We start from the raw sequence: 26,132 nt of genomic DNA on the forward strand, positions 1-26,132 counted from the left end.
TTCCTGATGTTCTGGAAGGGGAAACTACATTCTGGGAACAGATACAGTGGAAATGTAGGAATTTAGAAAAGTTAATAGCATTTTACAGGAGACAGGGTGGGAAGAGGCATAATCAAGGTATCTGTGGGAATCAGTAGGTTTATAAAATATGTCGGTTGACAGTTTGTTTCGAGAGATGGAGGCAGAGAGAAGGGCAAAGGGGAGGGAGGTGTTTGAAATGGACCGAGTGAATTCAAGTGCAGGGTGGAAGTTAAAGTTGATGAAATTGATAAACTCAGCATGGGTGCATGAAGCAGCACTATTGCAGTCATTAATGTTTCTGAGGAAGGTTTGGGGAGCATTACTGGAGAAGGCCTGGAACATGGACTGTTGTACATAGTGTTACGTAACCGGCAACAATGACTATCAATCGAGACAGGTTATATAAAAACAACCAAACATTTATTAAACATGGATAAACAATTTTAAAAAATGAAAACCTTAACCGAAAGTTAACCGCTATGCAGCCATTCAACAAATTGTCCCTCTGCACTGGTTCTTAAAGCATTAAATGTGAAAACAGTTCTTAAAGCGGTAAAGTCAGATATAGTTCTTAAAATGATAAATTCAAAAGTCCAACAGATTTATACGTTCAATTGGGAGAGACTTCCTGGAGAAGGATTTCTTCATAGACGCGACTTTCCTGTTGGTCTGTCCAAAGGATTCATGATGCAGGAAATAAACAGTTTAAAACAACTGACCTTAAATTCTAGAGAGCACCCTGCATGAACTCTTTTCACTTTTGGCAAGAGTTATCTACGATGCAGGTCACCACTCCTTCAACGAAGACTCAAGAAGGTCGATCCTTTGTTAAACTGCCGAATGATACTGACTCTTCTCAATCCTTCGGTCCTGTACTTCGATAACATCGTCACTCTCCCGCACTACTGCTGGAATAAGGTACATCAACACATCTAGCAAAAATTTCCAGTCCAGCACTACTGCACCTTGCAACAGAACGTAACACTCCGTTTTAAAAATTAAATTGTGTTATAAAAACAAATGCGCAATAGAAACAGACACACATCAACGTTCTAGCTGGAAAACTAAAAACTAACTGCGTCATCTGGGGTCTTCCTTTATATACCCGTGGTGCGCATGCCATCACGTGACCTCACCGGAGGGAAAATTACATCAGGTGACCTCCAAAAGACCATTACATCATTCTCACAAAAAAAAATCACAGATTTCCTACAGGTATGTAACAGTAGCCAACAAAGAAACAAGCATTGCTGGGGCTCATGCAGATGCCGGTAGATAGCCCTCAAGTCTGGAGACAGTGAGAGGAGCGGAAGGAACATTGTTGAGTATGAGCACCAATCCTTCCAGATGGAGGGGAACTGGTTTGTTCTTTTATTGAGAGAGAAACAGAGCTCTAAGGCCTTCTTGATGGGGGATAGAAGTTATAACTGGACATCCATAGTGAAAATGAGACACTCAGTGCCAGGGAATTGAAAATTACTGAGGAGGTTGAAGCCGTGAGAAGTGTCGTGGATGTAAGTTGAAAGGGATTGACTCGAATGGGATAGAGTGGAGTCGATGTGTGAGGACACACGTTCAGTGGGGCAGAAGCACCCAGGAGCAGGGTCGGACAATAGGCCAACAGTCTGTCTCGCTTTTCAGGAATTGCCCCTTCCGGTTCTGCCTTACACTGAACCAGGCTCCGCGCTCCGGGTCCATTTATATTCAGACCTCTTCAATGTGTTTCTGATCCCACCCTGACGTGGAAATTGCTACGATTCCTGCCCAGAGAACACTTGCAGCAACTTTATGTTCATTCCCCAGACTACAGCGCATCTACTGGACAATCGCGGTACTGCAGGAGTTCAGCAGCTCCCCGAAAGTGAAAGGATCCTGAACCAGGAAGTGCCGGAGTTAACATGGCTTCGAAAGGACAGGTCGAGAGTTTAACCGAGGAGGCAATTTGTCCCATCTGCCTGGATTTCTTTACCGATCCAGTGTCACTGGAGTGTGGTCACTACTTCTGCCGCTCCTGCATCACACGGTGTTGGGAAAAGGCGGAGAGAAACTCCTGCCCGGAATGTAGAGAGGAGTTTGCGGACCGCACCCTCAGGGTCAGTCGGGCCTTAGCAAATCTGTCTGAGAAAGCTCGAAAATTAAACCTGAATCCGAAAGAGAAAGAAAGTAAACTTCACTGCGAGGAACATGAGGAAGAACTGAAGATCTTTTGTGAGACGGACAAGACACTGATCTGCGTGATCTGTAGAGATGCACTGGAACACAAGTCTCACAACTTCATGCCGATTAAAGAAGCCGTTAAAATTTACAAGGTAAAAATAACTTGCTTTCGATCGTCTTTTTGTCTGAGCCAAGAGTGACGTCTTTTTGTCTAATCCATTCACTCTTTGATTCTCAGGATCGGGTTAAATCTTCCTTAGACTCTTTCACGAAAAAGAAATCAGACTTTCAGGAAATGGAGCAGCAACAGAAAGAGAAGATTTCTGGAGTTCGGGTGAGGCTTCCTGAGCAGAATTTCCAATATTGCTGTGTAGTTTTGTTCCCTTTAATGCAGAATAGCAGAGAATCGCAGCTCCAGTGCCCTGGGTTCGATCCTGACCTCTGGTGCTGTCTGCGTGGAGTTTTCACGTTCTCCCCGTAACCAGTACCTTCTTTTCCCCGAAATTCCATGGTTGAACGGTAAACTAGCTACTGTAATTAACCCCGTGAAGGGGGTATGTATGTGAATCAGGTGGGAGTTAATAGGTAAGTGAGGAAGACTGGGTTGCAGGGAAATGTCATCGAAGATCTGAGATTCACTTACCTACTGCCTGTTATGCCACTGGCGTTTGGGACAGCAATAAAGGTCCTCCACCTTGGACTTTCATATGAAGAAAGACTGGATCAACTAGGCTTATACTCGTTGGAATGTAGAAGATTGAGGGGGGATCTGATTGAAACGTATAAAATCCTAAAGGGATTGGACAGGCTAGATGCAGGAAGATTGTTCCTGATGTTGGGGAAGTCCAGAACGAGGGGTCACAGTTTGAGGATAAAGGGGAAGCCTTTTAGGACCGAGATTAGGAAAAACTTCTTCACACAGAGAGTGGTGAATCTGTGGAATTCTCTGCCACAGGAAACAGTTGAGGCCAGTTCATTGGCTATATTTAAGAGGGAGTTAGATATGGCCTTGTGGCTAAAGGGATTTGGGGTATGGAGGGAAGGCTGGTACAGGGTTCTGAGTTGGGTGATCAGCCATGATCATACTGAATGGCAGTGCAGGCTCGAAGGGCCGAATGGCCTACTCCTGCACCTATTTTTTATGTTTCTATCTCTGGCAGTGTTCATGTCTTCATTGAACATGTCAGTAGCTACTTCTTGGTTTTCACCGCTGTCAGTCATGCAGGTCCTGAGTGAAGACTCAGCAATAGTATGGCACTCAAATGTAGAAAGAGTGGAGAGCGGCCAGTGAAGGAGTGGATCTTTGAGGTTTTGGCAGTTGGATTGTGCAATCAAGTCAATCAAGATTTGAATAGCTCAGACTCAGCAGAAAGCAGATGACTGGGCAATCGAGGTCAGGTGACCAAGCAGTTTGATTGGGCAATCTAAAATTGAAAAGCTCAATAAATAAATAAAAAGAGGGGTAGCTCAAGAGGAGTGACCAGTGGAGAGCAGCCAGTGGTGTGAGTGGAGATTTGAGGTTTTGACTCAAGAGGCTTTGGTGAGTGGAGGATGAGCTTGCTCCTAGTGAGGTGAGGCTGGGTAAGTTTCCTTAATTAATTTGCTAGCATGGTTCAGGAGGGTTTAAACTAATTTGCAAGGGGGATGGGACCCAGAGCGATAGATCAGTGAAAGAAGTGCATGGAGTAAAGCCAGATCTAACATACAGAGAGGCTTTGAGGAAAGAGAAGCAGAATAAATGGTGTAAAGACAGTAAGGTAGAAGGGCTGAAATGTGTGTACCTCAATGCAAGAAGCATCAGGAACAAAGGTGATGAACTGAGAGCTTGGATACATACATGGAATTATGATGCAGTGGCCATTACAGAGACTTGGCTGGCACTTGGGCAGGAATGGATTCTCAATATTCCTGGATTTAGTGCTTTAAAAGGGATAGAGAGGGTGGAAAAAGGGGAGGAGGGGTGGCATTACTGGTCAGGGATATTATTACAGCTACAGAAAGGGTGGGTAATGTAGCAGGATCCTCTTTTGAGTCAATATGGGTGGAAGTCAGGAACAGGAAGGGAGCAGTTACTCTACTGAGGGTATTCTATAGGCTCCCTGGTAGTGGCAGAGATACAGAGGAGCAGATTGGGAGGCAGATTTTGGAAAGGTGCAAAAATAACAGGGTTGTTATCATGGGTGACTTTAACTTCCCTAATATTGATTGGCACCTGATTAGTTCCAAGGGTTTAGATGGGGCAGAATTTGTTAAGTGTGTCCAGGATGGATTCCTGTCACAGTATGTGGACAGGCCGACGAGGGGGAATGCCATACTAGATCTAGTACTAGGTAATGAACCGGGTCAGGTCACAGATCTCTCAGTGGGTGAGCATCTGGGTGACAGTGACCACTGCTCCCTGGCCTTTATAATTATCATGGAAAAGGATAGAATCAGAGAGGCAGGAAATTTTTTTTAATTGGGGAAAGGCAAATTATGAGGCTGTAAGGATAGAACTTGTGGGTGTGAATTGGGATGATGTTTTTGCAGGGAAATGTACTATGGACATGTGGTCGATGTTTAGAGATCTCTTGCAGGATGTAAGGGATAAATTTGTCCTGGTGAGGAAGATAAAGAATGGTAGGGTGAAGGAACCATGGGTGACAAGTGAGGTGGAAAATCTAGTCTGGGGGGAAGAAGGCAGCATACATGAGGTTTAGGAAGCAAGGATCAGATGGGTCTATTGAGGAATATAGGGAAGCAAGAAAGGAGCTTAAGAAGGGGGTGAAAAGAGCAAGAAGGGGGCATGAGAAGGCCTTGGTGAGTAGGGTAAAGGAAAACCCCAAGGCATTCTTCAATTATGTGAAGAAAAAAAGGCTGACAGGAGTGAAGGTAGGACCGATTAGAGATAAAGGTGGGAAGATGTGCCTGGAGGCTGTGGAAGTGAGCGAGGTCCTCATTGAATACTTCTCTTTGGTATTCACCAATGAGAGGGAACTTGATGATGGTGAGGACAATATGAGTGAGGTTGATGTTCTGGAGCATGCTGATATTAAGGGAGAAGAGGTGTTGGAGTTGTTAAAATACATTAGGACAGATAAGTCCCAGGGGCCTGATGGAATATTCCCCAGGCTGCTCCACGAGGCGAGAGAAGAGATTGCTGTGCCTCTGGCTAGGATCTTTATGTCCTCGTTGTCCATGGGAATGGTACCGGAGGATTGGAGGGAGGTGAATGTTGTTCCCTTGTTCAAAAAAGGTAGTAGGGATAGTCCGGGTAATTATAGACCAGTAAGCCTTGCGTCTGTGGTGGGAGAGCTGTTGGAAAAGATTCTTAGAGATGGGATCTATAGGCATTTAGAGAATCATGGTCTGATCAGGGACAGTCAGCATGGCTTTGTGAAGGGCAGATCGTGTCTAACAAGCCTGATAGGGTTCTTTGAGGAGGTGACAGGTATATAGATGAGGGTAGTGCAGTGGATGTGATCTAAATGGATTTTAGTAAGGCATTTGACAAGGTTCCACACGGTAGGCTTATTCAGAAAGTCAGATGGCATGGGATCCAGGGAAGTTTGGCCAGGTGGATTCAGAATTGGCTTGCCTGCAGAAGGCAGAGGGTGGTGTTGGAGGGAGTACATTCAGATTGGAGGATTGTGACTAGTGGTGTCCCACAAGGATCTGTCTGGGACCTCTACGTTTTGTGATTTTTATTGACGACCTGGTAGAAGGGTGGGTTGGCAAGTTTGCAGATGACACAAAGGTTGGTGGTGTTGTAGATAGTGTAGAGGATTGTCAAAGATTGCAGAGAGACATTGATAGGATGCAGAAGTGGGCTGAGAAGTGGCAGATGGAGTTCAACCCAGAGAAGTGTGAGGTGGTTCACTTTGGAAGGACAAACGCCAAGGCAGAGTACAAAGTAAATGGTAGGATACTTGGTAGTGTGGAGGAGCAGAGGGATCTCGGGGTACATGTCCACAGATCCCTGAAAGTTGCCTCACAGGTGGATAGGGTAGTTAAGAAAGCTTATGGGGTGTTAGCTTTCATAAGTCGAGGGATAGAGTTTAAGAGTCGCGATGTAATGATCAGCTCTATAAAACTCTGGTTAGGCCACACGTGGAGTACTGTGTCCAGTTCTGGTCGCCTCACTATAGGAAGGATGTGGAAGCATTGGAAAAGGTACAGAGGAGATTTACCAGGATGCTGCGTGGTTTAGAAAGTATGCATTATGATCAGAGATTTAGGGAGCTAGGGCTTTACTCTGGAGAGAAGGAGGATGAGAGGAGACATGATAGAGGTGTACAAGATAATAAGAGGAATAGATAGAGTGGATAGCCAGCGCCTCTTCCCCAGGGTACCACTGCTCAATACAAGAGGACATTGCTTTAAGGTAAGGGGTGGGAAGTTCAAGGGGGATTTTAGAGGAAGATTTTTTTACTCAGAGAGTGGTTGGTGTGTGGAATGCACTGCCTGAGTCAGTGGTGGAGGCAGATACACTAGTGAAGTTTAAGAGACTACTAGATGGGTATATGGAGGAATCTAAGGTGTGGGCTTATATGGGAGGCAGGGTTTCAGAGTCAGCACAACATTGTGGGCCGAAGGGCCTGTACTGTGCTGTACTATTCTATGTTCTTAATTAACGTAGGAGTTGGTAATGGAGGCAGTAGATAGGACAGTCCAATGCTCCGATTGCAGGATGTGGGAAGTCAGGGACAGCACAATTGTCTCTGATGACTACACCTGCAAATGATGCATCCAGCTGCAGGTCTTGTCAAACCAAGTTAGGGAACTGGAGCTGGAGCTGGATGAACTTTGGATCATTCGGGAGGCAGAGGCAGTAATAGATCGGAGTTTCAGGGAGACAGTCACCCTGTCACCCTGAAGGAGACAGGTAACTGGGTGACTATCAGGAGAGGGAAGGGAAATAGACAGAAAGAGCAGAGCACCCCTGTGGCCGTTCCCATCAACAATAAGTATGCCGTTTTGGATGCTGTTGGCGGTGACGATCCACCAGGGACAAGTTGTAGTGGTCACGTCTCTGACACCGAGACTGGACCCTTATCTCAGAAAGGAAGGAGTGGAAAGAGGGGAGCAGTAGTGATTGGGGATTCGATAGTTACGGGGACAGAGAAGAGATTCTGTGGGAAAGATTGACAATCCCGGATGGTCTGTTGCCTCCGTGGTGCCAGGGTCCGCGATATCTCAGATCAAGTTCTCAGTATTCTCAGGAGAGAGGGTCAGCAGCCAGATGTCGTGGTCCACGTGGGGACCAATGACATAGATAGGAGTAGGGATGAGGTCCTGAAGAAGGAATATAGGGAGTTAGGAAAGAAGTTTAAAAAGCAGGACCTCAAGGGTGGTAATCTCAGGATTGCTGCCTGTGCCGTGAGACAGAGAGGGTAGGAACAGGAAGTGATGGCAGATGAATGCGTGGCTGAAGAGTTGGTACAGGGGGCAGGGGTTCAGATTTCTGGATCATTGGGATCTCTTCTGGGGAAGGTCTGACCTGTATAAAAAGGACGGGCTGCACCTGAACTGGAAAGGGACCAATATCCTGGCGCGCAGGATTGCTAGAGCTGTTGGGAGGGTTTAATCTAGTTTGGCAGGGGGGTGGGAATCAGAATGTGAGTGCAGAGATTAGGGTAGAAGGACAAGGGTATGATGCTGTGTGTTCTGAGTTAGTGAGGAAGGACAGGCAAGGGACAAAACATAAATGTAGCCAGTTAGAGGGGTTGAAATGTCTCTATTTCAATGCTAGGAGTATAAGGAAAAAAGGGGATGAACTTAGAGCATGGATCAGTACGTGAAACTACGACGTTGTAGCCGTTACTGAAACTTGGCTGGAGGAAGGGCAGGATTCACTGATGCAGGTGCGGGGGTTTAGGTGTTTAAAAGGAAGAGGATGGGAGGTAGAAAAATGGAAGGAGTAGCAGTACTGGTCAGGGATAGTATCACGGCTATAGAAAGGGAGGACGCTGCAGAGGGAGTGTCCACTGAGTCGGTGTGGGTGGAAGTCAGAAATAGGAAGGGATCAATCACTGTGCTGGGAGTAGTCTATAGGCCCCCAAATAGCCCTCGGGACACCGAGGAGCAGATAAGCAGGCAGATTTTAGAACGGTGCAGAAAATACAGGGTTGTAGTTATGGGTGATTTCAACTTCCCTCATATTGACTGACACCTCCTGACTGCAAGGGGGGTAGATGGGGCTGAATTTGTCAGGTGTGTTCAAGAAGGATTCCTGACACAGTATGTTGACCGGACTACGAGAGGAGAGGCCATACTGGATCTAGTTCTGGGTAATGAGCCTGGTCAGGAGGCAGACCTCTTGGTGGGGTGCGTTTTGGTGAGTGTGGCCACAACTCCCTTAGCTTCAGCATAGCTATGGAAAAGGATAAAAACAGACAAAATGGGAAAGTGCTTAACTGGGGAAGGGCTAACTATGAAGGGATGAGGCAGGAACAAGTGAGAGTAAATTGGAAACAGATGTTCAAGGGTGAAAGCACAGAAGTAATGTGGAGGAAGTTTAGGGATCACTTGTGCTGGGTTCAGGATAGGTTTGTCCCACTGAGACTAGGGAAAGGGAACCGAGGCTGACGAAACACATAAGGCAACTCATCAAGAGGAACAGGAAGCATATGTTAGATATAGGAAGCAGGAAGCAGGAGGGGCTTATAAGAAATATAGGGTAGCCAGGAAGGAGCTTCAGAAAGGACCTGGGAGAGCTCGAAGGGGGCATGAGAAGGCCTTGGCGTCTAGGATTAAGGAGAACCCCAAGGCGTTCTGTGCTTATGTGAAGAACAGAAGGATGACAAGAATGAAGGTGGGGCTGCTAAAGGATAAAGAAGGCAACATGTGCCTAGAGGCGGAGGGGGTTGTGGAGGTCCGAAATGAATACTTTGCTTCAGTATTCACAAGAGAAAAGTTCCATGATCAGGGTGAGGTCGAAATAGAACAGGCCTGTGTGCTGGACAATGTGGAGATTAAGGAAGAAGAAGTGTTGGATCTTCTTAAAAACATCAATATTGATAAATCCCCAGGGCCGGACGTGGTATGCCCCAGGTTGTTGAGAGAAGAGATCGCTGGAGCAGTAGCTCTGATCTTTGAATCCTCTTTGGCTGCAGGGGAGGTGCCGGAGGATTGGAGAATGGCAAATGTAGTTCCCTTGTTTAAAATAGGGAGAAACCTGGGAACTATAGACCGGTGAGTCTTACGTCGGTGGTCTGCAAACTATTGGAAAGGATTCTTAAGGATAGGATCTACGAGCATTTGAAGTACAGTCTATTCAAGGATAGTCAACATGGCTTTGTGAAGGGAAGATCATGCCTCATGAGTCTAATTGAGTTTTTCGAAGAGGTAACAAAAGAAATTGATGAGGGTAGGGCAGTAGGTGTGGTCTACATGGATTTTAGCAAGGCATTTGACAAGGTCCCCCACGAGAGACTCATCCAGAAAGTCATGAGGCATGGGATCAGTGGAACCTTGGTTGTTTGGATAAAAAATTGGCTTAAAGGAAGAAAGAAGAGGGTAGTTGTGGAGGGAAAGTATTCTGCCTGGAGGTTGGTGACTAGTGGAGTGCCACTGGGACCCCCGCTATTTGTGACTTTTATAAATGACCTGGATGAAGAGGCGGAAGGATGGGTAAGTTTGCGGATAACACGAAGATTGGAGGAGTTGTGGACGGAGCTGTAGGTTGTTGAAAGTTACAAGAGGATAGAGACAGGATGCAGAGTTGGGCAGAAAAGTGGCTGATGGAGTTCAATCCGGGTAAGCGTGAGGTGATGCATTTTGGAAGGTCAAACCAGAAGGCTGAGTACAGGGTTAATAGTCAGTTACTTAAGAGTGTGGATGATCAAATCCATACATCCCTCAAGGTCACTGCACAGGTTGATAGGGTAGTTAAGAAGGCCTATGGGATGCTAGGCTTCATTAATAGGGGGATTGAGTTCAAGAGTAGAGAGGTCAAGTTGCAATTCTACGAATCTCTGGTGAGACCACACTTAGAGTATTGTGTTCAGTTCTGCTCACCTCATTAGTCATAGTCATACTTTATTGATCCCAAGGGGAAATTGGTTTTCATTACAGCTGCACCATAAATAATATAGTAATAGAACCATAAATAGTTAAATAGTAATATGTAAATTATGCCAGTAAATTATGAAATAAATCCAGGACCAGCCTATCGGCACAGGGTGTCTAACCCTCCAAGGGAGGAGTTGTAAAGTTTGATGGCCACAGGCAGGAATGACTTCCTATGACGCTTTGTGCTGCATCTCGGTGGAATGAGTCTCTGGCTGAATGTACTCTTGTGCCCACCCAGTACATTATGTAGTGGATGGGAGACATTGACCAAGATGGCATGCAACTTAGACAGCATCCTCTTTTCAGACACCACCGTCAGAGAGTCCAGTTCCATCCCCACAACATCACTGGCCTTACGAATAAGTTTGTTGATCCTGTTGGTATCTGCTACCCTCAGCCTGCTGCCCCAGCAGACAACAGCAAACATGATAGCACTGGCCACCACAGACTCGTAGAACATCCTCAGCATCGTCTGGCAGATGTTAAAGGACCTCGGTCTCCTCAGGAAGTAGAGACGCTCTGACCCTTCTTGTAGACAGCCTCAGTGTTCTTTGACCAGTCCAGTTTATTGTCAATTTGTATCCCCAGGTATTTGTAATCCTCCACCATGTCCACACTGACCCCCCGGATGGAAACAGGGGTCACCGGTACCTTGGCTCTCCTCAGGTCTTCCACCAGCTCCTTAGTCTTTTTCATGTTAAGCTGCAGATAATTCTGCTCACACCATGTGACAAAGTTTCCTACACTCCCTGTACTCAACCTCATCTCCCTTGCTGATGCATCCAACTATGGCAGAGTCATCTGAAAACTTCTGAAGATGACAAGACTCTGTGCAGTAGTTGAAGTCCGAGGTGTAAATGGTGAAGAGAAAGGGAGACCAGACAGTCCCCTGTGGAGCCCCAGTGCTGCTGAAAACTCTGTCGGACACACAGTGTTGCAAGCACAGGTACTGTGGTCTGCCAGTCAGGTAATCAAGAATCCATGACACCAGGGAAGCATCCACCTGCATCGCTGTCAGCTTCTCCCCCAGCAGAGCAGGGCGAATGGTGTTGAACGCACTGGAGAAGTCAAAAAACACGACCCTCACAGTGCTCGCTGGCTTCACCAGGTGAGCGTAGACATGGTTCAGCAGGTAGACGATGGCATCCTCAACTCGTAGTCGGGGCTGGTAGGCGAACTGGAGGGGATCTAAGTGTGGCCGGAGCAGCTTCAGAACAAGTCTCTCCAGGGTCTTCATGATGAGGGAGGTCAATGCCACTGGTCTGTAGTCATCGAGGCCGCTGGGGCGCAGCGTCTTCGGCACAGGGACGATTATAGGAAGGATGTGGAAGCTATAGAGAGGGTGCAGAGGAGAGTTACCAGGATATTGCCTGGATTGGAAAACAAGTTTCATGAGGCAAGGTTAGCAGAGCTGGGACTTTCCCTTTGGAGCATAGAAGTATGAGAGGGGATTTCAGAGGTCTACAAGATCATGAGAGGCATAGATAGAGTGGATAGCCAGTACCTGTTTCCCAGGGCACAAATAGCAAAGACCAGAGGGAATACGTACAAAGTTAAGGGAGGGAAGTTCAGGGGAGACATCAGGGGTAAGTTTTTTACACAGTGGGTTGTGGGTGCCTGGAATGACTTGCCAGGGATGGTGGTGGAGGCTAAAACATTAGGGGTATTTCAGAGCCTCTTGGACAGGCACATGGATGAAAGAAAAATAGAGGGTTATGGGGTAGTGTGGGTTTAGTATTTTTTTTAAGGATTATATGGGTCAGCACAACATTGAGGGCTGAAGGGCCTGTACTGTGCTGTAGTGTTCTATGGTTCATTGTTTCTGCAGCAATTTTGTTTCACCGGTCAGTATTGTTAGCCCTGAGCTGAACCCATCAACCTGGAGGACCAGTAGACCACTCTTACTCTGGCCTCTACCCTTTGACCTGTTTGTCATGGGTGACCCCACCAAGAGTCAAAGCATAAAGCCCACATTCCAGCCAATATAGTTCTTTGGGTCATTGAGGCTCACAATCCTCCAAACGCAACGGCAAGGTTGTGGTCCTCTTGGAAGATAATGGGCTGGATAGACCTTCCATATCATAAGGAAATACATCAGGGCCAGATAATAAACCAGCCTCTCCTTTCATTTGACAGGAACAGTCACAAAGCGTTCAGTCCCACATCACATCCCAGTTTGATGAACTGCGCCGGATTATCACCGAGAAAGAGCAGCGCGCGCTCCGAGATGTCAGGGAAGAAGAGGAGAGGATTCTAAATCCAATGGAGAAAAATCTTCGAGAGATTCAAGAGAATTTAAATTCTATCCAGGAGGAAATCTCAAAGTTACAGACACGGATGGATCAGAAAGACAATGTGAAATTCCTCATGGTGAGAGATTTGAGTTTGGATCCGTAAAAGTGCACAGTCACAAAATGATGCATTTTAAATCAGTGTGGTATTTACAAATACTGTCATTGTAAACTGATTTAAACCTGGCAGATGTTTTCACTGTTCCGGACTGTTGTCATTCCCCAAACCGGCCTCCCACAACATCTGTACATTACAGGACAGTCTGCAACCTTCTCGGGAATGAGTTACTCTGATCAGAGCACGGAGCTGGTGATCGTTTCTGTGATTCTCACGTATAATTTCCCCTGATACTCGAGTAACACCCAGTTACAGTCACAGGCTGTGAGTGTGCCTGGTGTGGTGGGTGTGAGAGTCTCTCTGTCAATCAGTGGGAACTGAGGTTGAATTGCAGAATGTGACCCACACATCAGATTTACCGTCTTTCTCTGGTTTGTATCAGGTTCATTGTTTTAGAGAATTTGTACCATCTGTTTTGTTTTTCAGATATATTCTTTTTTGGATTATATCCCATTTTCCATCAAAGACAGGTCTCTCAGCCCTTCTTCTCCTATCAATTTTCCTGCTTCACAAGCAACCTTCCACACATTCACCACACAGAGCAACAGTGCCCCGAACTCCATGGTCCCTCATGTGTTTATGCAGCTTCCCCATTACATTCAATCTCTGCTGTTCCACTTCAGCCACTCCTGTGAGTTCCACATTCTCTTCACCACATTTCTTGTGGCATTTATTCACCATCAATTGATGTTTCATCTTTGACTTTTGGTCTCTGCCCAAGCAGAAATATTTTCTCCACTCCCACCCCATGAAATCCATTTGGAATCTTAAATTCCTTTATCTTATCCTCTCTGACATCATATCCAGATGAAAATTCACAACCTGTCCAGTCTCTCCTGTAAGTTCCATCCCCTCAGTTATGGTATAATTTTCATAAACATTCCTTGTACTTTCTCCTGTGGTTCTGTGTCCCTCTTTCATGCCTTATGAAAACAGGTTGAGTGAACTGGCCTTTTCTCCTCGGAGTAACGGAGGATGAGAGGTGACCTGATAGAGGTGTATAAGATGATGAGAGGCATTGATCGTGTGGATAGTCAGAGCTGAAGTGAGTGCCACAAGAGGGCACAGGTCTATGGTGCTTGGGAGTAGGTACAGAGATGTCAGGGGTAGGTTTTTTGTTACACAGACGGTGGTGAGTGCTTAGAATGGGCTGCCGGCAATGCTGGTGGAGGCGGATACGATAGGGTCTTTTAAGAGACTTTTGGATAGGTACACAGAGCTTAGAAAAATAGAGGGCTATGGGTAACCCTAGTAATTTCTAAAGTAGGGACAATTTCGGCACAACATTGTGGGCCGAAGGGCCTGTATTGTGCTGTAGGTTTTCTATGTTTCTTTCTCCATGTGTGTCAGTGGAAGTAAGTGGGAATTTTCAGCAGTTTGTAATAACTTGTCTCAGATTCCTGCTGTTCGGATGCCGGCAGTAAGTCTCAGTCAATTGAGATCTGTGTTTTATTTATTTCAGGAGGAAGCTCGTCGGAAGAGGAGGTAGGACATGGTCTTGACTGAAACTCTGGATGGATTTGTAAAATAGTTCAAATATCACTGATGCTCAGTTTATAACCAGCTGTATCATATTTACAGGATCAGTGATGAACTCCAGACCTTGTCAGTGACAGATGGTGCTCTACTGGTTGAAAAGTTCGCTCATCCCTATTTGCTCGACATAGCGTCGGAAGAAGTGTTCGACAGCATTAAGCGAGGTAAAACATACAGATTCATTTCTCTTTGTTTATGAGACACAATTAAGTTATAATTCGACGCAAAATATGACTGTAATAATAGGGTTGAAGGGGATCTAGAGACAATAAGACATAGGAGCAGAATTAGTCTATTTGACCCATCTTTGAACATCCTTTGAACCCCCTCCAATGCCATCACATCTTTTCTCAGATCAGGAGCCCTAAACTGTTCACAATACTCAAGGTGAGGCCTCACCAGTACCTTATAAAGCCTCAGCAACACATCCCTGCTCTTGTATTCTAAATCTCTTTAAATCAAATGCTAACATTACATTTGCCTTCCTCACCACTGACTCAGCCAGCAAGTTAACCTTCAGGTTGTTCTGCACAAGGACTCCCAAGTCTCATTTGCATCTCTGATTTTTGGATTTTCTCCCCACTTAGAATACAGTCTGCAGATTTATTTCTCCTACCGAAGTGCATGACCATGCATTTTCCAACATTGTATTTCATTTGCTTCTTTCTTGCCCATTCTCCTAATCTGTCTTAGTCCTTCTACATCCTACCTATTTCCTCAACACTACCTTCCTCTCCATCAATTTTTGTATCATCTGCAAACTTGGCAACAAAGCCATCTATTCCATCATCTAAATCATTGATATACAGCATAAAAAGAATCGGCCCCAACACCGACCCCTGTGGAACAACACTAGTTACTGGCAGCCAATGAGAAAATGATCCTTTTATTCCAAGTCACTGCCTCCTACCAATCAGTCAACTCTTTAAACATGTCAGTAACTTTCCTGGCTCTTAACTTGGTAGCAGCATCGTGTAGCACCTTGTCAAAAGCCTTCTGGAAGTCCATTTATACAACATCCCCTTCATCTATCTCGTCATGTAATCTCGTCAAAGAATTCCAACAGGTTCGTCATGTAATCTCGTCAAAGAATTCCAACAGGTTCGTCATGCAAGATTTTCCCTGAAGGAAACCATGCTGACTTTGTCCTATCTTGTCCAGTGTCACCAAGTACTCCATAACCTCAACCTTAACAATTGACTCTAACATCTTCCCAACCACTGAGGTCAGGTGAACTGGTCATAATTTCCTTTCTGCTGCCTTCCTCTTTTAAAGAATGGAGTGGCATTTGCAATTTTCCAGTCGTCTGAAAGATAGTTTCAAATGCAATGTTAGCATTCATTTCAAAAGGTCTAAAATACAAGAGCAAGGACAATGGCCACTCCACTTGTCCCTTCCGTACTTTTAAACAAGCGTTGCCAACCTGCGAGGAACCTCGCCGCTGAGGCCTGCTCCTGCCGCTGATTGGGCCGTCAGAATGAGGCCGAACGCCTGTGAAGCTCTTCTTTTAAACAAGCGTCGCCAACCTGCTGGAACCTCGTCACTGTGGCCTGTTCCTGCCACCAATCGGGTCATCGGAATTGAAGTTAATTCCAGCACCAACCCCACCTGTCAGGAAGCATCACTGTCACATGGTCAGCTGGAGATGTCAAATCCCTGAACAGACTGACACAGGGGCAACATACAACCAATACACGGCACTGTTATCCACTGCATCCTGATCCCATTCACACTGGACAAATACACCAATGCATGAGTTTGAATCCCAACACAGTAGCTCTTGAATTAACATTCAATGAATGATATTAAAGGGGATAAAATCTGGTATCACTGTGGTGACAGGGATTGTCAGAAAAATACACCAGTCCTTCGTGCCACTCACCCTGTCTGACCTGTCCGTGACCGCAGTCTGATTGACTCAGCTCTGCCCCCTGCTGGACACATAAGTCTCACTGTTGTTATCAAACCACCACATTGAAGCATCGTCAGACTGAGCCCGGACTCACCGATCAGCATTGACCTTGGTGAACGATTGGAGAAGATCATGTAACCAGCCTGGCAAATCTCCCTCACACACATGCACAAGCACGATTGATAGATTGTAGTCAGAGCCTCAGCATTGCACAGCATTACACACGCACACGCACACACACACACACCAACAAGTGATAACTACCCAGACGCACCAGTAGACTGGGACACAGCGTCAGAGACACAGACACCACCTTTATTCAACCTGCCTGTTTTTGTGGCACTGAACTGCCCTCTGGACTGACGTCACACCAACAGTTCACAGACAGACTCCAGGGTGAGATTCCTCGGGAGGATGATCTGGGAAGGGGTTTGGTAGATGTTGAACCCATGGCCCAACTCATCCATCCGGGCTAAGATGTCTTCTTGAGTAAGTCCCATTTCCGTATGTTTGGCCCATATCCCTCTAACCATTTCCTATCTGTGTACCTGTCTAAATTTATTTGAACATATTTTAAATATTTTAATGTTTGAAATTAAACCATAGACCATAAGACTAAGATATAGGAGCAGAATTAGGCCATTTGGCCCATCAAGTCTGCTCCGCCATCTCATCGTAGCTGATCCAATTTTCCTCTAAGCTGGAATCTCCTGCCATCTCCCCATATCCCCTCATGCCCTGACCAATCAAGAATCTATCAACCTCTCACTTAATTATACATAAAGACTTGGCCTTCACATCAGCTTGTGGCAAAGAATTCCACAGATTCACCACTCTCTGGCTAAAGAAATTCCTCCACATCTCCGTCCTGAAAGGATGCTTCCCCATTGTGAGACTGTGTCCTCTGGTCTTGGACTCTCCCACCATAGGAAACATCCTCTCCATATCCACTCTATCAAAGCCTTTCACCGTTCGATAGGTTTCAATGAGATCACCCCTCATTCTTCTGAATTCCAGTGAATACAGGCCCAGAGCCCTCAAACGCTGCTCATATGACAAGCCATTCAACCTCAAATCATTTTCATGAACCTCGTTTGAACTCTCTCCAGTTTCAGCTCATCCTTTCTGAGATAAAGGGCCCAAACCTGCTCACAATACTCCAAATGAGGCCTGACCAGTGCTTTATAAAGTTTCAACATTACATCCTTGCTTTTATGTTCTAGTCTTCTTGAAATGAATCCTAACATCACATTTACCCTCGTCGCCACAGACTCAATCTGCAAATTAACATTTCGGGAATCCTGCACAAGGACTCCCAAGTCCCTTTGCACCTTAGTTTTTTAATATTTTCTCACAATTTAGAAAATAGTCAAGCCTTACATTTCTTCTACCAAAGTGCATGACCAACACTTCCCAACATTGTATTCCATCTGCCATTTCTTTGCCTATTCTCCAAAACTGTCAAAGTCCTTCTGTAGCTTCTCTACTTCCTCAAAAGTACCTGCCCTTCCACCTATCTTCAGATCGTCTGCAAACTTTTCAACAAAGCCATCAATTCTATCATCCAAATAATTGACTTACAATGCAAAAAGAATCAGTCCCAACACGGACCACTGTCGAACACCACTAGCCACTGACAGCCAGCCAGAAAAGGCTCCCCTTATTCCCACTCTTTGCCTCCTACCAATCAGCCACTGCTTTGTCCGTGCTAGGATCTTTCCTGTAATACCGTGGGCTTGTAGCTTGTTAAGTAGCCTCATGTGTGGCACCCTGTCAAAGGCCTTCTGAAAATCCAAATATACAACATCAACTGATTCTAAAAACGCAAATGTTTTTGCGTTTTCCCTCCTGGCACTTATCCGTGTAAGCGGAACAAGTGCTACACATGCCCTTACACTTCCTCCCTTACCACCATTCACGGCCCCAAACAGTCCTTCCAGCTGAGGCAACACTTCACCTGTGAGTCGGCTGGGGTGATATACTGCGTCCGGTGCTCCCGATGTGGCCTTTTATATATTGGCGAGACCCGACGCAGACTGGGAGACCACTTTGCTGAACACCTACGCTCTGTCTGCCAGAGAAAGCAGGATCTCCCAGTGGCCACACATTTCAATTCCACATCCCATTCCCATTCTGACATGTCTATCTACGGCCTTCTCTACTGTAAAGATGAAGCCACACTCAGGTTGGAGGAACAACACCTTATATTCCGTCTGGGTAGCCTCCAACCTGATGGAATGAACATCGACTTCTCTAACTTCCGCTAATGCCCCACCTCCCCCTCGTACCCCATCTGTTACTTATTTTTATACACACATTCTTTCTCTCACTCTCCTTTTTCTCCCTCTGTCCCTCTGAATATACCCGTTGCCCATCCTCTGGGTCCCCCCCCCCCGCCCCCCAGTCTGTCTTACCGGACCTCTTGTCCCATGATCCTCTCGTATCCCTTTTGCCAATCACCTGTCCAGATCTTGGCTCCATCCCTCCCCCTCCTGTCTTCTCCTATCATTTTGGATCTCCCCCTCCCCCTCCAACTTTCAAATCCCTTACTCACTCTTCCTTCAGTTAGTCCTGATGAAGGGTCTCGGCCTGAAATGTCGACTGTACCTCTTCCTAGAGATGCTGCTTGGCCTGCTGTGTTCACCAGCAACTTTGATGTGTGTTGCATCAACTGATTCTCCTTTGTTTATCTGGCTTGTTATTTCTTCAAAGAATTCCAACAGATTTGTCAGGCAAGATTTTCCCTTGAGGAAACCGTGTTGACTACGGCCTATTTTATCATGTGCCTCCAAGTACCCTGACACCACCACCTCAATAATCAACTTCAACATCTTCCCAGCCACTGAGGTCAGACTAACTGGCCCAGAGTTTCCTTTATTCTGCCTCTCCCTTCTTGAACGGTGAAGTGACCTTTGCAATTTTCCACTCTTCCAGAACCATTCCAGAATCTAGTGATTCTTGAAGGATCATTACGAATGCCTCCACGATCTCTTCAGCCACCTCTTTCAGAACTCTGGCATGTTCACCATCTAGTCCAGGTGACAGCTACCTTAAGATCTTTAAGGTTCCCAAGAGCTTTCTGTCTAGTAATGGCAACTTCACACACATCAATCCCCCTGACATCTGGAACTTCCATCATCCTGCTCGTCTCTTCCACAGTGAAGACTGATGCAAAATATTTCTTTAGTTCATCCACCCTTTCATTGTCCCCCATTACTACCTCTCCAGCCTTGTTTTCCAACAGTCTGATATCCACACTTGCCACTCTCTAATCCAGAAATTAGCATCTCCTGCGTACTAATTTCTGATTGCTGCCTGTGACACACGCCACTGAGGGTAGAAACAGGATGATTTGGCAGATAAATGTGTGGCTGAGAAGCTGGTGCAGGGACAGGGCTTCAGGTTCTTGGATCTCTTCTGGGGGAGGTATGACATGATCAATAGTGATGGGTTGCACCTGAACCCGAGGGGGACCAATATTCTCGCAGGCAGGTTTGTTAGAGCTGTTGGGGAGGGTTTAAACTAATTTGGCAGAGGGGTGGGAACTGGAGTGAAGGGACTCATGATAGGATGGATGGTAAAAATGTAAAGACAGCGTGCAGTCAGACTGTCAAGAAGGACAGGCAGGTGATGGGACTCAGTTGCAGCCAACAGGCTGAGTATCAAAACATTAGGGATGCAGAATCAGAAAGGACAGCAAATACGTCCTCAAGGTGTTGTATCTAAATGCACGTAGTATAAGAAATAAAGTGGATGATCTTGTTGCACGATTGCAGATTGCCGGGTATGATGTTGTAGCCATCACTGAATTGTGGCTGAAGGATGATTGTAGTTGGGACCTGACTGTCCAAGGTTACACGTTATATCGGAGTGATAGGAAGGTAGACAGAGGGGGTGGTGTGGCTCTACTGGTAAAGAATGGCATCAAATCAGTAGAAGAATGTGACACAGGATCGGAAGATGTTGAATACTTGTGGGTTGAGTTAAGAAACTGCAAGGGTAAAAGGACGTTGATGGAAGTTATAAACAGGCTTCCCAACAGAGCTGGGAGGTGGACCACAGATTACAACAGGAAATAGAAAAGGCGTGTCAAAAGGGCAATGTTATGGTAGTCATGGGAGACTTTAACATGCAGGTCGATTGGGGAAAATCAGGTTGGTAATGGATCTCAAGAGAGTGAGTTTGTTGAATGCCAAAGAGATGGCTTTTTAGAGCAGTATGTGATTGAGCCTACAAGGGAATCAGCTATACTAGATTGGCTGTTATGTAATGAAACCGAGGCGATTAGGGAGCTTAAGGTAAAAGAACGCTTCGGAACCAGTGATCACAGTATGATTGAGTTAACTTGAAATGTGATAGGGAGAAAGTGAAGTCTGATGTAGCAGTATTCAGTGGAGTAAGGGAAATTACAGTGGTATGAGAGAGGAGCTGGCCAAAGTAGATTGGAAAGAGCTGCTGGCAGGGATGTCAGCAGAGTAACAATGGTTTGCGTTTCTGGGAAAAATGAGGAAGCTGCAGGACATGAGTATTTCTTCATTTCCTCCAACAGTGGAGAAATACTCAAATGGTAAAATAGTCCAACCATGTCTGACAACGGAAGTCAAAGCTATTGAAAAAGCAAAAGAGAGGGCATACAACAAAGCAAAAATTAGTGGGATGATAGTGGATTGGGAAGTTTTTAAAAACCTACAGAGAGCAACTGAAAAATCATTGGAGGGGAAAAGATGAAATATGAAAGCAAGCTTGCAAATAATATCAAAGTGGATGGTAGAAGTTTTTTCCAAGTATGTTAACATTAAAAGAGAAATATGTCCCAGAGTGGATATAGGACCACTAGAAAATGAGGCAGGAGAAATTATAACAGGGGACAAGGAGATGGCAGATGAACTAAATGACTATTTTGCATCACTCTTCTCTGTGGAAGACACTAGCAGTATGCCTGATGTTGTGTGTGAAGGAAGAGAAGTGGGTGCAGTTACTGTTACAAGAGAGAAGGTGCTCAAAAAGCTGAAAGACCTAAAGGTTCATAAGTCACCCGGACCAGATGAACTGCACCCTAGGGTTCTGAGTGAGGTAGTGTTAGAGATTGTGGTGGCATTAGAAATGACCTTTCAAAAATGATTGGACTCTGGCATGGTGCCAGAGGACTGGAAAATTGCCAATGTCATTCCACTCTTTAAGAAAGGAGGAAGGCAGCAGAAAGGAAATTATAGACCAGTTAGCCTGACCTCAGTGGTTGGGAAGATGTTCAAGTCAATTGTTAAGGATAAGGTGATGGGGTACCTGATGACACAGGACAAGATAGTATAAAGTCAGCATGGTTTCCTTTTGGGAAAATCCTGCCTGATGTACCTGTTGGAATTCTTTGAGGAGATCACAAGAAGGATAGATAAAGGGGATGTTGTGGATGTTGTATATTTGGACTTTCAGTAAGGCCTTTGACAAGGTGCCACACATGAGGCTGCTTCCCAAGTTAAGAGCCTGTGGTATTACAGGGAAGTTACTAACATGGATAGAGCATTGGCTGATTGGTAGTAGGCAGTGAGTGGGAATAAAAGGATCCTTTTCTGGTTGGCTGCCAGTGACTGGTGGTGTTCTGCAGGGGTCGGTGTTGAGACCACTTCTTTTTATACTGTGTATCGATGATTTAGATGATGGAATAGATGGCTTTGTTGCCAAGTTTGCAGATGATATGAAAATTGGTGGATGGGCAGATAGTGTTGAGGAAACAGGTAGGATGCAGAAGGATTCGGGCAGATTAGGAGAATAGGCAAGAAAGTGGCAAATGAAATACAATGTTGGAAAATGCATGGTCATGCACATTGGTAGTAGAAATAAATGCGTAGACTATTTTCTAAATGGAGAGAAAATCCAAAAATCTGAGATGCACAAGGACTTGGGAGTTCTTGTGCAGAACACCCTAAAGGTTAACTTGCAAGTTGACTCAGTGGTGAGGAAGGCAAATGCCATGTTAGCATTAATTTCAAGAGGTCTAGAATACAAGAGCAAAGATGTGATGCTGAGGCTTTATAAGGCACTGGTGAGGCCTCACATTGAGTATTGTGAACAGTTTTGGACTCCTCAAGATGTATGGCATTGGAGAGGGTCCAGAGGAGGTTCACAAGGATGATTCCAGGAATGAAAGGATTATCATACAAGGAACGCTTGATGGCTCTGGGTCTGAATTTCAGAAGGATGAGGGCGGGATCTCATTGAAACCTTTCGAATGTTGAAAGGCCTAGACAGAGTAGGTGTGGAAAGGATGTTTCCCACTCTGGGAGAGTCCAGGACAAGAAGGCACAGCCTCAGGTTAGAGGGGCACCCTTTCAGAACAGAGATGCGGAAAAATTTCTTTAGCCAAAGGGTGGTGAGTTTGTAGACTTTGTTGCCACATGCAGCTGTGGAGGCCAGGTCGTTGGTGTATTTAAGGCAGAGATTGCTAGGTTCTTGAATGGACGTGGGGTTGAGGAGTAGATTTAAAAAAAAAAAAAAAAAAAAAAAAAAAAAAAGGATCAGCCATGAGTGAATGTCGCAGCAGAATTGACGGGCAGATGGCCTAATTCTGCTCCTGTGTCTTATGGTCTTTCACTCTTTATGTATCTGAAGAAACATTTGTTAACCTTTTTAATATTATTGGCTAACTTAATTTTGTATTCCATCTTTACCTTCCTTATTACTTTTTAGTTGCCTTCTGTTGATTTCAAAAGTTTCCCAATCCTCCAATTTCCCACAAATTTTTTTTGCTCTTTTATGTGCCCTTTCTTTGGCTTTTATGTTGGCTTTGACTTGTTAGCCACAGTTATATCATCTTGCCTTTAGAATACTTCTTCTTTGGGATGTAGAAACATAGAAAGCCTACAGTACAATACAGGCCCTTCAGCCCACAAAGCTGTGCCAAACATGTCCTTATCTGAGAATTTACCGAGGGTTACCCATAGCCCTCTATTTTTCTAAGATCCATGTACCTATCCAGAAGTCCCTTAAACAACCCTATCTTATCTGCCTCCACCACCATCGCTGGCAGCCCATTCCATGCACCCACCACTCTCTGCATTAAAAAAAACTTAACCCTGACATCTCCTCTGTACCTACTTCCAAGCACCTTAGAACTCTGCCCTCTCGTGTTAGCCATTTCAGCCCTGGGAAAAAGCCTCTGACTATCCACATGATCAATGCCTCTCATCATCTTATACACCTCTATCAGGTCACCTCTCATCCTCCGTCGCTCCAAGGAGAAAAGGCCGAGTTCACTCAATCTGTTCTCATAAGGCATGCTCCCCAATCCAGGCAACATCTTTGTAAATCTCCTCTGTACCATTACAATGGTTTCCACATCCTTCCTGTAGTGAGGCAACCAGAACTGAGCACAGTACTCCAAGTGGGGACTAACCAGGGTCCTATATAGCTACAATATTACTTCTCAGCTCCTAAACTCAATCCCTTTGTTGATGAATGCGAATGAACTGTATGCCTTCTTAACCACAGAGTCAACCTGCACATCAGCTTTGAGCATCCTATGGACTCGAACTCCAAGATCTCTCTGATCCTCCAGACTGCCAATAGACTTACCATTAATACAGGTTTCCCCCGCCATCCGAAGGTAAAGCGTTCCCAAGAAATGGTTCGTAAGCCGAAATGTCTTAAAGCGAAGAAGCAATTACCATTTATTTATATGGGAAAACTTTTGTGAGTGTTCGCAGATCCAAAAATAACCTACCAAATCATGCCAAATAACACATAAAACCTAAAATAGCAGTAACATATAGTAAAAGCAGGAATGATATGATAAATACACAGCCTATATAAAGTAGAAATACTTTTCCACAATCATTACTGAACTGTTCTCCGTAGCGAAAATCTCACGCAAACGCCGTCGACAGAAAATCTCACGCAAGTGCTGTTGGCAAGAACACTCTCTCCAGTAACCTTTAAGCTATGAAGCTGCCAAATCATACCAAATAACACGTAAAAATACTCAGCCTATATAAAGTAGAAATAATGTATGTACAGTGTAGTATCACTTATGGGAATCGGGAAGATAGCTTGCCGAGCACAGGGATGATGGTGTGTTAGACTGAGTCGTCGCAGGTTGGGTGGTGTAGTGGTCCCCACCCTCCAGGCCGCTGAGCGATACATTGCCGCGAGGCACGCAGGGGTCCAGCGGTAGCCAGGAGGTACACAGCACATATGTCAATATGAGTGGAAGTCAGGAACAGGAAGGGAACAGTTACTCTATTGGGGGTATTCTATAGGCCCCCTGGTAGCAGCAGAGATACAGAGGAGCAGATTGGGAGGCAGATTTTGGAAAGGTGCAAAAATAACAGGGTTGTTATCATGGGTGACTTTAACTTCCCTAATATTGATTGGCACCTGATTAGTTCCAAGGGTTCAGAATGGGCAGAGTTTGTTAAGTGTGTCCAGGACGAATTCCTGTCACAGTATGTGGACAGGCCGACCGGGAGAATGCCATACTAGATCTAGTACTAGGTAATGAACCGGGTCAGGTCACAGATCTCTCAGTGGGTGAGCATCTGGGGGATAGTGACCACCGTTCCCTGGCCTTTAGCATTATCATGGAAAAGGATAGAATCAGAGTGGACAGGAAAATTTTTAATTGGAGAAAGGCAAATTATGAGGCTATAAGGCTAGAACTTCCGGGTGTGAATTGGGATGATGTTTTTGCAGGGAAATGTACTATGGACATGTGGTCGATGTTTAGAGATCTCTTGCAGGATGTTAGGGATAAATTTGTCCCAGTGAGGAAGATGAAGAATGGTAGGGTGAAGGGACCATGGGTGACAAGTGAGGTGGAAAATCCAGTCAGGTGGAAGAAGGCAGCATATATGAGGTTTAGGAAGCAAGGATCAGATGGGTCTATTGAGGAATATAGGGAAGCAAGAAAGGAGCTTAAGAAGGGGGTGAGAAGAGCAAGAAGGGGGCATGAGAAGGCCTTGGCGAGTAGGGTAAAGGAAAACCCCAAGGCATTCTTCAATTATGTGAAGAAAAAAAGGATGACAGGAGTGAAGGTAGGACTGATTAGAGATAAAGGTGGGAAGATGTGCCTGGAGGCTGTGGAAGTGAGTGAGGTCCTCAATGAATACTTCTCTTTGGTATTCACCAATGAGAGGGAACTTGATGGTGAGGACAATATGAGTGAGGTTGATGTTCTGGAGCATGTTGATATTAAGGGAGAGGAGGCATTGGAGTTGTTAAAATACATTAGGACAGCTAAGTCCCTAGGGCCTTACGGAATATTCCCCAGGCTGCTCCATGAGGCGAGAGAAGAGATTGCTGAGTCTCTGGCTAGGATCTTTATGTCCTCGTTGTCCACGGGAATGGTACCGGAGGATTGGAGGGAGGTGAATGTTGTCCCCTTGTTCAAAAAAGGTAGTAGGGATAGTCCGGGTAATTATAGACCAGTGAGCCTTACGTCTGTGGTGGGAAAACTGTTGGAAAAGATTCTCAGAGATAGGAACTATAGGCATTTAGTGAATCATGGTCTGATCAGGGACAGTCAGCATGGCTTTGTGAAGGGCAGATCGTATCTAACAAGCCTGATAGGGTTCTTTGAGGAGGTGACCAGGCATATAGATGAGGGTAGTGCAGTGGATGTGATCTATATGGATTTTAGTAAGGCATTTGACAAGGTTCCACATGGTTGGCTTATTCAGAAAGTTGGAAGGCATGGGATCCAGGGAAGTTTGGCCAGGTGGATTCAGAATTGGCTTGCCTGCAGAAGGCAGAGGGTGGTGGTGGAGGGAGTACATTCAGATTGGAGGATTGTGACTAGTGGTGTCCCACAAGGATCTGTTCTGGGACCTCTACTTCTCGTGATTTTTATTAACGACCTGGATGTCAGGGTAGAAGGGTGGGTTGGCAAGTTTGCAGACGACACAAAGGTTGGTGGTGTTGTAGATAGTGTAGAGGATTGTCAAAGATTGCAGAGAGACATTGATAGGATGCAGAAGTGGGCTGAGAAGTGGCAGATGGAGTTCAACCCGCAGAAGTGTGAGGTGGTACACTTTGAAAGGACAAACTCCAAGGC

The 26,132-nt window shown here is 45.4% G+C and overlaps 1 protein-coding gene across 1 annotated transcript in view; it reads left to right on the plus strand.

Moving 5' to 3' along the window:
- Positions 1 to 1,875: 1,875 nt before the first annotated feature.
- Positions 1,876 to 26,132, plus strand: part of LOC140198303 (zinc-binding protein A33-like) — a 30,672-nt gene continuing 6,415 nt past the window's right edge. Inside the window, exons 1-5 of the mRNA XM_072259375.1 lie at positions 1,876 to 2,330; positions 2,417 to 2,512; positions 12,367 to 12,600; positions 14,102 to 14,124; positions 14,221 to 14,339. Coding sequence (XP_072115476.1) covers positions 1,920 to 2,330; positions 2,417 to 2,512; positions 12,367 to 12,600; positions 14,102 to 14,124; positions 14,221 to 14,339 — 883 coding nt within the window. The 5' untranslated portion in view covers positions 1,876 to 1,919. The remainder of the gene's footprint in view (positions 2,331 to 2,416; positions 2,513 to 12,366; positions 12,601 to 14,101; positions 14,125 to 14,220; positions 14,340 to 26,132) is intronic.

This window comes from Mobula birostris, chromosome 5 (assembly GCF_030028105.1).
Source record: "Mobula birostris isolate sMobBir1 chromosome 5, sMobBir1.hap1, whole genome shotgun sequence".
NCBI classification, from domain to species: domain Eukaryota; kingdom Metazoa; phylum Chordata; class Chondrichthyes; order Myliobatiformes; family Myliobatidae; genus Mobula; species Mobula birostris.